The following is a 13153-nucleotide window of genomic DNA, read 5'->3' as shown; positions in this document are numbered from 1 at the left end:
TGTTTTTAAAAAAGCATCTAACAAGGATCGTGCATAGAGATATACATAAATATACATTTATTTAACAGATACACAAAGCTATAATACAGGTCTATCAGCCACACTGAAACACAATAGTCAAAAAAAGACGCCATGCTTCTTTAAAACGACTGACGCAGGAGTGCATGAAAAAAATGCAAATAATTTGTAAACATATGATTACAGCATACAGTATGTTGGTTGATTTGCATTAAGTATCACCAGAGTATATTGCTTAATATGAAATCTATTTTTCACAATAAAACTCAGCAATAAAAACATTTATTGACATGGCGGGAGCAGATTATGTATGTATGAATAAAAATCACACAATGTTGAATATGAAAACAAACAGTTTTATGCAAATTATGATTTCAAAGTAATCTATGCGATTATGTGCCTGTTATTTATTCAGATATTATCATTTTAGCACATATTTCTGTATAAATACACAATTTGGAAACAACAGCAGGAAAGTATTACTTTCTGTAACAGATTTAGTAACAGGTTTCTTTCCCCAGCGATCCAGCCACTGAGTTTAGACATGTACACAGAACAAAAATGACAAATACAGCGCAAGGAAACAGACTATTATTTTAACACATCATTAAATGAGCAGCTTAGGGAAGAAGCAGCTTTATAGTGTCTTATATTACCATAGTGATTCACTGTGTCAGTAGCTGTAGCTGTCACCTGGTGCTGGTGAGATGTCTGAAACAGTGCTTTGCCACATTCAGTTTGAGCCAAAAAGTGATGCTCACTTGTAGCAACTGAACAGATTTCCTCTAATTTATGGTTGTGTTTACGCTGCCGTGAAGTCCCGGTGTCTTTAAGCCACAAAGAAGCTCAGGGGTCAAAGGTCAGCCATACAGATGAATGAAGACATCAGTCTTTTCTTCTCACTAGACAACGAACAAACACACAAAAAATTTACCTACTTAGATAGTTGATTAATTCAAGAGGTAGCCAGATTGTGTCTTTGTTGGCGTGTCTGTGCCCAGGGTGCACTAATCCACAGTTTTTTCAGCGTTATTCATTACAGGCTCTAGGTATTGCACACAAAACAATATACAACTCACCTAAGGTCATTAGGTGGTTTAACAGGTTAGTTACATACAGTGTGCACATACAGTACAACACCAGTTAGGTAGAGATGAGGGTAAAGGGCAAATTAAATTAATCTGCTATTCGGCTATTAATCTGGATAGATACTTGTCAGTAGTGGATACACAAAGCAAAAAACCACATAACCTTAATGTTAGTTCAGATAGGTCAGAAGGTTCTGTGCTTTACAACTGAAGTTACAGTGTTTATGGTTCACTCGGACACTGAATTTAACTTTGTCCATCAAATACTGTTAAGGAAAGCTATAATAATCCAAGTGTAATTATTAAAACAATCAATAATGACAACATGGTTTTCTCATTAGGCATTTCTAGGTTTTACTGTATGTATCCGATTTAGACTTTGACATTTATTCCCACATGAACTCTTAATTGTAGGTGGAGCTACTTGTGAAGCTTTTTCAAAATGCCTGTAAACTTTCATAGATGGTTATATTTTTCATTAGAGTCAATGTCATAGATGCCAGATACAGTGTATTGTTTTGTCAATACTGATTACTGCTAGAGCAACAAAACCTTTGGGCTCAATCATATGATATAAATCTATATGCTTATTTTCATACCTTCTTGAAATGATTGAAAACCAGAGGCCACCTAAAAGGATAAAAACAAACATTCCAAAATTTAAAGTAATAAGTTAGTTTTGGTATTTAGTGTAGAATTTGGATAGGCCATGCAAACGAGTACAGTCATGCTTGATCTGATGCCTTAATTTTTTTAGGTGTACATGTAAGAGTTAACAGATGGAGACACACAGGTCAATTATCTGAGCAAAAAGTGTGAATTAACAGGACAAATGAACCTGGCAAATACTGTCAGTTTGAAAGCCAAGTTTTCCGTTTCACCCTTATTATAATTTCTGAATCCCACTGTTTTCTGTCAAAGAGGCTTTAGATTAGATGAACTTGCTTGCAGGCATCCCACAGAGCCTGAGTGCAGCTGCTTAAGGTTTGCTTCATTTAAGGCCCAAGCAGGATTTTACGGTTATGTAACGGATGTGCTGTAAAAATGGGATTCGTGGAGTTTTCTCAGGCTGAAGTGGGCTGAGGACAGAGCAGGGGGCACAGGGTTCGGTTGAATCATTCTACAGGCATCACTGATGCCATCACAGGATGGCAGCAGGACCTCGGACATCAAATTAGCTGCAATGCAACTGCCAAACACAATAATTCCAAGAATATAAGTGAAACCACATGCTGGAAAGCATTTAATACTCAGTGTATGAGTGTATGTTGGATAAATGACAGCTTTTCTAAAAAAGATCTTATACTACAGCCCAATAAATGCCATTTTGAACAAGCTAATCCATAAATCGTAATTATTATATATAACCATACTGTATACACTGAAAACAAGGGATCTGCGTTCACCATAGATCATTTTGCTAAATTTATTCATTTAGTGCCGCTAAAATTTATTTGAGAAAAAAGTAAGAATTTATTAAAGGAAAAAAGTGATATTGCAAAATAAGTAACAGTTATTGGTTTAACCAACTATTTCAGATTTGTAAAGCAGTAAGGCTTGAAAAAATATTTAATTATCATACTGTATACTGACACATACATCATGTACATAATGTAAATATATTAGATTGGGTAATTTTATCTATCAGGCACAATTAGTATATCATCTCCTATTATGAATTAGTTTACAAAATATATTTCATCAATCATCATTCAGTACCATTTATACCAACATATGAGACACTGAGAATATGTGGTTAGGTTTTATAGGGTTCTTCTGAATGTGAACTGAATGTGATTCACAGTCAAAGAAATGACCTTAAAAATGTTGGTTTGGGTAGTAAATTAGAAAAGAGAAGTGTCACCTCTACCCATTAGGACCAATAATAAGATTTACGTGCAGCATGCAGACTGTGTTTAAAAAAAAGTTTCTTACAAAGTAAACATCCAGCTCAGAGTCTGACCGGCTCTTGCTGAGGCTCCGCAGGGAATCGTCCAGAGCGATTGTTGAACTGGAGCCTCGGCGGGCTTCACTGCAACATAATAATACCAATGAAGACAGTGTGAGGAATGATATGTGAAATTAATGTTGCTCCTACCAACACTTTGAATGATTTTCATCATTTAATGTAGGGCTGATATTTTGTCACATATACAACTTACCATCAGACTAGAGAGTGTGGCTTTTACTAAGATGTGGCCTATTTCCAAATGTATACAGTATGCTTCAGTCTAGGTGTTGATCAGCCCACAACTACTGATCAGATTACTGTGAATGTATTACTTTGATTGAGGCCAGAACATGAATTGTAATGGTCACCACAACAAATGATCATCTGTGATGTTATTTCTCTAAACCCCAGCTGTACTTAGTAAAATTAAATAGTAATCCTAAAAACAACAAACTAACCTGGAACATTTATACCCGGAGAAATAGAATGTTCTCTGTTAATATCTAAATGTATTTTTTTTATTTACATGCTTGCTTGCAAACGTGAGGTAATCCCACAATTTAATAAATTAAAGCAATGCTCTAAAGCCTGTACAGTAGATGTTCGCTACCTGTTTTCATGATGCTCCTCGTCATTCCAGTTGGACTCAAATGAAACAGTAGGTCTTGGAACAAGGTCTGGTTGTTTAGAAGAGCTGTAAACTAGTGCAAAAAACAACAGCAACGCAATAAGTGACTTAAATATGCAAAGAAGCGTATTTGCTCTGAAAATGTTAATTGTATGGATTTGATATACATTCACAATCTTCATCCAGATTGTCCACGCTTTGGGCTCTGCTCTCCACTTTCCAGGAGTTTCTCTCCTCCCTATGTGGGGAGAGAAACTCCTGAGATGCTGACCTCACTGGATGGAGAGTAGCTCTCTTTCTTTTGGAAGAAGCTCCTCTTAAAGCTAAAAAACACACAGAATATCTTTTAAACTAAAACCTGCAAAGGCAGCACATATATAGGAAGTGTCTGTTATCAGAATGACTCACGATGAAGCTTTTTGAAAACAGTTGAACCCATGAATTTCAAAAATCTGTCTGCATAAAAACTGGGCCTGTGAACTGACACCGTGTCCTGAGATGGAAAAGAGATGTTTATATACACAAAATGTATGCATGTAAAAGTTGCACATATCAAGTTACACACCCCATCATGTACAAGAGCCTTCCAAGAGTGTTCCACCTTCTTGATAAACCTGAAAATACATCACACGCTTTTCTTCACGGGCAAGTTATGAATAAATTAGGAAAAAGCAAAAGACATAAATACAAGATGCAAATAAAAAAAGTCTAAAATAAAAAATAAAAAAGTAAAAACGAATAACATTCTAAATAACCCCTGTGAAATAAAATGTGAGTATTTCTGTAAATATTTCAGAATGAAAAAATACATGAGATTGGCAAAAAAAACGGTTCAGCATGTGTGAGCACCTGTAAGATTGAAGAATGTCAATGATTCCTAAGAATATAAGAAGGTTTTCATCTCGATGTTTGGCAGGAATTCCACCCAACCTGAAAAAAAACATCTGTGTTACACATTTTCACATCCCAAAGATGAAATAGTTCTGACAAAGGAAGAACGTTAATAGTGGTCTAATCACGTTTCATCATCAGCCACAGGCTCAGGGTCCTTCACGGTTCCTTGGATGGACTCGAGGGCGGTGGAGTAGAGAACCTTCTGTCCCCTCCTGCTGTCGCATCGGCTTTCTCTGCTCAGTGGCTTCTTGTCCAAAACATGAATGCCCAGCAGGAGACTGTAGTCCATGATCTTAAAGCTCTCCAGCACCTTAAGAGAAAAATCGAATAAGCCTGAAAACAGTCACAGGACAGGTCGTAACTGCGTAATAGCCATAGTGGGACAAATATGTTTTTGTTTAAGGATCCTTAATTTGTGGTTATACATGTATGTACAGTATGTATGTATGTATGTATGTGTGTATGTGTATATATATTTAGATATTTTTTGTTTTTTTTACTAAATCAGAATAATCTTTGTCTCTACTTTTGTCTGATATCACTTAGCCAACACTGCAGACAGACACTATTTCCCAGAGGGTAATAATAATAGTAATTGAAACTTTATGGTCCTGTAAGATGCTTTTCACCGCGTTTCCAAACGTGCTAATAAAATCTAGAGGGGCCTGTTTGTGCTCCAGAGTCCAGTTGCTCAGCCTGATTACATGAGTCAGGTGCTGTTGCTCTGCTGGTGTTAATCTTTCATCAGCCGGTCACTGTTTCTTGCTCATGAACTAACAGCCAGGTGCCAATGAGATCATAACAAGCTGAGCCTGATCGAAGTGGACTGCTTCATTAAGAACAAGGTAGACTTTGGTAGTGACAGCCAAAAATGAATATATTAATATAATAATGCTGATTATAATAACCTTATTGCCTTTTTAAAAATGATTTAAACCCGACTCCAGAACTTTGAGATCCGACAGCTGGACCTGTGTTGCTTTGGCTTTAGCTTAGTTTAACAGCTACTTATAACATTTGCTGTGGATGTTTGTGCCAGACAAATATGGCTTATTAATTAACACTGCAGATTTAATTTTTAATCCTAATCACTCCTAATGTGATCATCATGCCAAGAGTTGCCTCACAGCCTGTTAAATACCAAGGTAACCTAAATACTCTAAATACACAAATAAGATTTGGTTTTGAAAGAGTTTTCCCCAACGATTAACTGTTTTGATCTATTTTGCAATCATAGTGATTGGGCACAATCCTAATATGTTGATTTTGATAAAGCAAAAGCCGTCAACATAGGACGGCTAAGCTGTAGTTATGGCAGAATCTGATCATATATTTTAAACAGACATTGTTACTGGTCCAACAGATAAGATCTTTTATGGCAACACACCCGACAGTCCCTCTGCAAGGTCTTCATCAGCGCGCTGTAAGTGTCTGGGTCGAAGTACAGGCCTTCATGCATTTCCTGGAAGTCCAGGTCTTTGAAGGTGGGCGAAGACTTGGCACGCTCCTTGCGCGAGGCGCGGCGCTTGTACGAGGAGCCCTTCAGGTCGTACTTGTAGTGCATGTTCATGGCCCGCGGCAGCACGTTGTTCATCACCACCAGACGGATGGTGACGCCAGAACACTGGATGCAGTACAGACCGTAGAACTTGGGCAGCAGCGTCCTGGGGTTCTGGTTCAGATTCTACAATAAACAGAGATAATGCGTCGTTAGCATCCCTAATACTCATACTACAATACTTTACAGCACTAGGCTGGTCACGAACCAAATGTTCAAATCCACGGCACAGAAATCCCAACATGCAGAGCTGAACATTAGCTTATTAGTAAAATTCAAACACTTGCACGCAAAGGGAAAACTGTTTCACCACAAAACCTGCATAAAACCAGTGATGGTTAGAGAAAATATGTGGTCAACTGCCAGCTGCATGTAAATATCTACATATGGTATTCTGGGTTGTTTGCATTACATGTAAATGTCACATCCTGATGTTTGCCTCAATAGAAAGAGAAATAATCTTTTATCACCTATTTAAAAAGAATAGATTTATAAACATGCCAGAAGAAAATAGGGAAGTACTTTAAATTAAAAGGTTTGTTTCATTGTTTCTGTGCAAGCTTGCAGGCGCTGCAATGCAATATCATAAGGTTTTGCTGATGGATGATGACAGACACACAACACACGCAAAGTACTATATGTGTGTGTGTTTGCTCACCATGTAGTAACCAGGAAGCAGCTTCTGCAGGAACTCAGCCTCTTTGTGCTGCACAGTCTTAATGATAAACTCATCATCGCTGGTCAGGTAGAACCAGGAACTGCTGGCGCCGGGGTTGGACAGCTCGATCAGAGGCTCGTTGCAGATGGAGTACTGCGGGTCGGAACCAGGCACGTGATGAATTTATGGCTTACTCACTTTAAGGTTTCGATGCTAACCCCAAACTGTCATATCAAGTGGAGCATCAGTCAACGCTGACACTAACCAGATAGTCATCAGGTTTGATGCCAAACAGCTCTCTGAAGTAGCGGAAGGCCAGCGGAGCGTATGTCTTCAGACGGAAATCTGGGAAGTGATGTGCTGGAGTCAGGTTGCTGCCGTCACTTAAGAATAAAAAATGCACACAAATGTGAATGAAGAATATCTGTGTACAGAAACACCCCCCCCCCTTGAGTGTTAGGCGGTTTCTCGTGTTTTTCTTCCATTGCGTTTTGGTTAATAGTGTGTCTAGATGATCCCGCACCTGGGAAGAAAGACACTCTCCACCACAGAGAAGTCCTGCATGAGGACATCCCTGTCCGGTTTGGAGCTGAGGTTTCCCACAGCGTAGCCGATGCCCAGCTGGATGGCTCCTTTCAGGGCAGCTGCTGTGGGCTGACAAGTCACAAAGCGAGAGCTACAGTAAAACAAGACTCAAAAAGAGAAACTTCAGCTCTATTATGATCTTATGAGTAACACACACTTAAGTCAAACACAGACAACACTTATTCTCATCCCGTTCTATATAAACAATAGATACTGTACATTAACGCTGCAATGGATAAACTTCAGCCTCTCTACATTTGTTAAATACTATTTTCATTGTATATTGCACAGTATGCAAATACATTTATTTTGATATTAATAAATATAAACAATATTAATATCACTATTCACTGTATGAATATACATCGTAATCCACCTCTATCCTGTAGTTCATCTATCGCTCTGCTGCTGTTTTTTCATCAACATCTCAATGGGTTTGTCTCCTACAGTGAGTTTTATCTTCGAAATAACTATTTTAGAAATAAATAATATAATAAAATATTAAAATGCTGTAAACATTCAACACATATCATCTACCTATATTACACAGTGTAGATTGTGAGTCTACGTTTGTGATAAACTCTATCATTGTCACAGCTCCTGATCATTAGGCCAAGCTTACAGTTTTTATTTTTGCCACTTCCTGTTTAGTCATGGTTGTGTTTGTGTTCAGCTTCACACCTGGTCACCGACCCCATCAGCTGCTCATGTTAGTCTAGCGTTTTTACCAACCTCTGATTCCTGCCCGGACCTTTCCATGCCTGATATCAGTCTTGTCGCGTTTGAACCACTGCCTGCTTCTTGCCTGTACTGCCGCCTGTGCTTACTCGTGTACCGAACTCTGCCTGTCTGTGAATTCAAGATTAAAGCCTTTTGAACTTTACTCCCTCGCCCATGCTGTGCATTTGAGTCCAGTGAACCTAGCGCCTGACAATCATTTGACAACTTTGACAACCATGACAATTGTATAAGAGGATGTTTGCTGATTTCCGTTCATTGAAAATAATTCAGTGACTTACCTTTTTATGATCCTTTGACACTTTCTGGTTTCTGGTTCCTGTTCCCAAACCGTCGGCAGAGCTGGCTGACATCGTTCACTCACAGAGAAGTCGATGAGAGGGGAAGCTCTGCCGTCGTTCCTCCAACCACGGGTTCCTTTTCCCTTCAGTGGACGCTCAGATGTGGTGATTTACAGAAACTGCATTGTCCAGGGAAACTGCTCCTGTCAGCAATGTAGAAAAGACAACATTCACTTAAAGGTCCATGCAAAAGCACATCAGTTGGTGAGAAACTGCACTGTGACTCGCTACACAAGTTGAATTAGAATCTCAGTGTTTAACCTGAGCTCTTCCAGTCTGTCCGTGTTCACAGATACAGTACATCTTACCAAATCAAGCCTTTCTGTCTGGGGTGCTGTTAGGTTCTCTGAGACCTCCAGTGTCGGTGTGGGTCTGTAACTCCAGAATCGCTCACAACAACCTCTAATCCTAATTAAGAAGGATTGAAAAATTGTTGCATACCAAATCCCCTTATTTTATAACAGTGTTCCTGGGAGATTCAGCACTTTCTTGCTTACGTACGTGACCCACAACACACTGAAAGCATGAACTCTGTATGATGTTTCAAAATCTTACAGCTGATCCTGTAGCTGGATAAAGCAAGATGCAAAAGCTGTCAAGACTTAATATTATTGGTATCCATATCTCACTAAAACAGGCCGTACACCGAACTGTAAGTAACCCGAGAAGGAACCTTTAATAGTTTAATACAGTAGTTACCGATTTAATAAAACAAAACAGAGCTCAGATGTCAGACTTGCCAAAACATCTGAATTACTTGGCTTTTTGAGAGGAAGCCTGACTTTCCCCTGTAAATACATGCAATGCTGTATCAGTACATACATGTACATCAGTCTATGAAACAATTTGTAGCAAAACATCTGTGTACAGAGCAAAATTGCAAAAGTCAGCACCGATCCTAAGAGACAAGCCCTTGTTTATTTTAAGCGCTGTCTCAGGATGTGGCATTTGTGGTTTGACTCAGTAGAATAAAAGTGTTTCATAAGGGTCACAAAAAAAGCTTGTTCTTTAAAGGATCTGCCTCGCAGCTCTCCAAGTAGTTTGATGAAGGCCGAAGGGGCTCAAATTCGGTAAACCAACTTTTGTTTTATATGATTAGTCAGACAAAGGAATGACGTCTGCAGCAGTTCCTTTCACGTCCCTCTGCAGCCCTTACCACACTGAAAGTATGATGTGTGATGTAACAACCTTGACATGTTACACTAAGCATCTGTAAGAGCATTAGTTTCAAAGACAAAATTAATGCCTAGCCTATTCACTACTTACTGGCCAGTAACACAGTACACCATTAAATACCATACAAATTTACAAAATCCTAATGAGTGAAAAGAGTGTTGGAATCTTTCTCTCTCTTTAAGTTAAGGGTATATTCATTAACACCATCGATGCTACAGAAACTAATAATTTGACAGGTCACATTTGGAAGCGATTACTAGATAGTGTGAGCCAGTTACTGGTCGTGACTGTAATCGTGTTTATTTTTGACATGGTTCAGTACAACAGTGCCAGACTCAGGATCTGACAGGTTGAATAAGGGGACACACAAGAGCAGGGGGGAGGGGGCTTTACAGTAAACGGAGAGAAAGAGAGACAGGGCTAGACAGACTATGACCATGCCCTCTATCTCTATACTGTATATAATTTATATCAAATCAATCAATCAAATCTTTAGCAACTTTAGTATTGCTACAAGCAATAATAGCAAAGCACAGGGCAAACATACACCAACAAGTCTGATTCATTTGTTGCAATATACCACAGAGTTCTGCTAGTTGGGGCTTGGAAGCCCACCCCGTACGAGGTCCAGCAGGCGACAAAATGACACACAAGAGCAAAGCACCGGTGGGCTGAAGAAAATGGTCACAGCCCTGAACGCCCCGCCCCCCGTAGATTTAAAAAGAGGTTGGTTTGAAGGTGAGTGTTTCTACCCAATGGGTGAAGCCACAGCTGGACAAAAGCTCTGGACCCTACTCATAGAGATCACCCCCTCAAGCCTGAATATATGTATGTGTCCTATTAAAGTTCAATCTGGTATAGCATAAACACCATGGTAATGTCCAGCTATGATCCTGCTTACAGTAGGAAGGAGATGGATTCTGTGCCTCAGAGACGAATGGGCTTTGATGCAAAACATGTCTATCCACCCTTAATGTCTAAGGGAAGACATAATAACAGAGTGTTATAATCCACTGTGAGAGGAATCCTGGGGTGAAAGGTCACTCATTGGGAAGAAGCCGTGACTACAGAAGTATCATGATGACAATGAAAGGAACAAGCATGAATGTATGTAGACATTTAAAGACATCAGTGACCCTAAGAATACAAGCAGTGTGGAGCAGAGTGGATTAACACCAACAAAGTCAATGCATTGAAGTGGCAATCACAACGTTCTGACCTCAGTCCTATAGAACATTTGTGGCTGGAACTGAAGAGGTTGCCTTCAAACCCGACTCAATTCTGTCAGTTCTGTCAAGCGAAATGGGCCGAAATCACAGCAATCATTAGCAGAGTAGAGTAGAAGCTTGTGGAAAGAAATCCAACACCTTTGACCCAGGTCAATGCTAACAAATAGTAAGGAAATGTATGTAAACTTAAACATACATTTCCTTAAACAGGAGAAGTTGAGTCGGATGAATGTGCATGTAAATGTCTGATTTCACCTAAATTACTGGGGTTACAGCTTTACTAGAAAACTATAAAGTTAACAGAGAAAACTAAACTGGAAACGGAGGCATTTCCTTTTAGATGTAGTGGAGTCTACACTTAACTCAGACAAGGCACTAGCCATGCTAGCTGCCCCGTGTGATATCTTTGACCCATTATTATTGTGGTAACATGCTAAAATCTGCTTATTGGCTCAAAGCAGGATTTACGATAGATGTGATAACAACATAATGTAATTAACAAACAGCTTTTGTCTTAAAACAAAGTACCATAACCAATTATTGACATAATGGTGTGAGATAAAGAGCCGGAGCCTGGCCCTAATATAATTCATTCCACTGTCAACCTCATGATGGGGCTCAGGAGGGCAGCAAAACTACACGAATGGACAGAGCGTGGTGTAAATCCATCCTCTGGACGTGGGAGATCATTCCAGACTGTGGCCTGGTGGAGGTCCACTGTGGTACAGATCTGTCTGATAATGAACTATAAGATATTTCAACCAACAATTGTAAAATGTTTGCAAGGTGCATGCTCTAAAATAGAAATGATTGCTGTGAGTTTGAAAAATGCATAAGTCCGGTTGAGATTTGTTCAAATAAAACTTTAATAGACCCCTAATCTAATTCCTGTAAAGACCTGTTCCCTCGTCCAGTGACTTTATCTGAGCTTTATGTTTTGATAACTAGCTACTAATTAATAGTTTATTAGTTTATTACACTTTCATTTAGTTATCTGAGCAGTAGAACCTGTATCTCAAGCACCTGTTCGTAAACTACCAGGTTTAAGTTGATAATAGAGCAAATCCACACGTTCTGTCTCTCCACTGAACTTGACGCTTGGACGAACGTCACCGCGGGGCTGTTTCCCGAGTTTCACCTGAGGCTCAGGTGAATATTTAAACCAGCAGCCGAACCACACGCAGCTCACTGCAGGTCGTTTGAATACATGGAAATGAAGTGAGGCCCTTCTACATGATCGACGACATCCTATTGCGTGTCTTTGCCTCGTTAGAAGGAAAGATCAGTGAATCCCCCCTCGTGTTATCATCATCATCATCACCATCACAATAGCTCACCTTCCTCTTCGTTCGCACGCTAACGCAACAGTTGTGACACATTATTGAAAGTAAAGCGAACGAACCCGCTGAGATCCAAACCAACAGGCAGGTCATTAGAACGTACTGAGCCTCACGGCGAAGTGGGCCGAGATCCCACCGCCTCCTCACCTCGTCGGGCATCGCCGTCCGTGGTCCCGGCTCCTGTTGGGGGTCAGAGGCTCCGGTGCTGACCGGCTGTTTGTGGCGACGCACGGAGCAAAGTGCAGCTCGGCGGCTGGAACGCATCCTCACCACTTCCTCTCCACTCGTGTCGATCTCCCCGCCCACCTGCTGCTGCTCCACACGGCAGTCGTGACTCAAAGTGTCAAACTGTCGAGCTGCGCGCCGGAGCAGCCGGTTCCAACGGTCTCAGGTTGTGTCCTTATCAAAAAGCTTCATTTAACTTGGCTGTGTTTACTGTGAGTTAAAGTCAAGAAGCCGCTTTAGGGACCTCCTACTACAAACACCAGCAAAATTATCAAATAATTATTAACACAGTGAATACATAAAAATATTCCCACAATATATAGTTTCAAGAAAATGCTTCACATTGTGTTTGTGTAACTAGCCAGTAGGAGCTCACACCTCAGCTGAGGTCAAAGCCTGCTGTGCCACACTATGCGAGAGAGAAAACCTGAGCACAATAGATTACAGTAACATGCAAATGCAGAAAATACATAAATAAATACATGTGCTCCTGCTTCTAATAAGTACAGGTACAGCTCTCTTCCCCCAGACTGGTATTAAATAGTTAGTCACTGACACATACTGTACCGTATGTCTGTCACTAAGACTGTGCCTAATTGACAGGCTATTGTTTTTAGTGGTAATTATATTAATAAAATATATATGGGAAGTCCATATTTAGATTAAGACCTTTTCAGGTAATAATAATAATCTTGTACATGTACAAAGGTAGTGATGGTGAAAT

General features: G+C 39.8%; 1 protein-coding gene across 7 annotated transcripts; it reads right to left on the bottom strand.

The window, feature by feature from the left end:
* Positions 1-34: 34 nt before the first annotated feature.
* pip5k1ba (phosphatidylinositol-4-phosphate 5-kinase, type I, beta a) lies at positions 35-12544 on the bottom strand. 7 transcript variants are annotated; one of them, XM_055513252.1, is made up of 16 exons: positions 12352-12541; positions 8400-8602; positions 8113-8229; positions 7319-7449; positions 7061-7178; positions 6796-6948; positions 5967-6263; positions 4705-4889; positions 4535-4615; positions 4251-4299; positions 4094-4178; positions 3853-4008; positions 3668-3758; positions 3042-3138; positions 1706-1736; positions 35-920 (listed from the first exon to the last, which is right to left on the bottom strand). In XM_055513252.1, exons 2-16 carry the CDS (start codon positions 8469-8471, stop codon positions 904-906), a joined length of 1680 nt encoding a protein of 559 aa, XP_055369227.1. In that variant the 5' UTR covers positions 8472-8602; positions 12352-12541; the 3' UTR covers positions 35-903. The 7 variants fall into 7 exon arrangements, with proteins under 7 accessions (XP_055369227.1, XP_055369225.1, XP_029025608.1 ...); XM_055513250.1 differs by having other exon boundaries at positions 4094-4299; positions 12308-12544; XM_029169775.3 differs by having other exon boundaries at positions 4094-4299; positions 12352-12544.
* Between the last annotated feature and the right edge of the window lie 609 nt (positions 12545-13153).

This window comes from Betta splendens, chromosome 12 (assembly GCF_900634795.4).
Source record: "Betta splendens chromosome 12, fBetSpl5.4, whole genome shotgun sequence".
NCBI lineage: Eukaryota > Metazoa > Chordata > Actinopteri > Anabantiformes > Osphronemidae > Betta > Betta splendens.
This window is presented reverse-complemented; position numbering and strand designations above follow the sequence as displayed.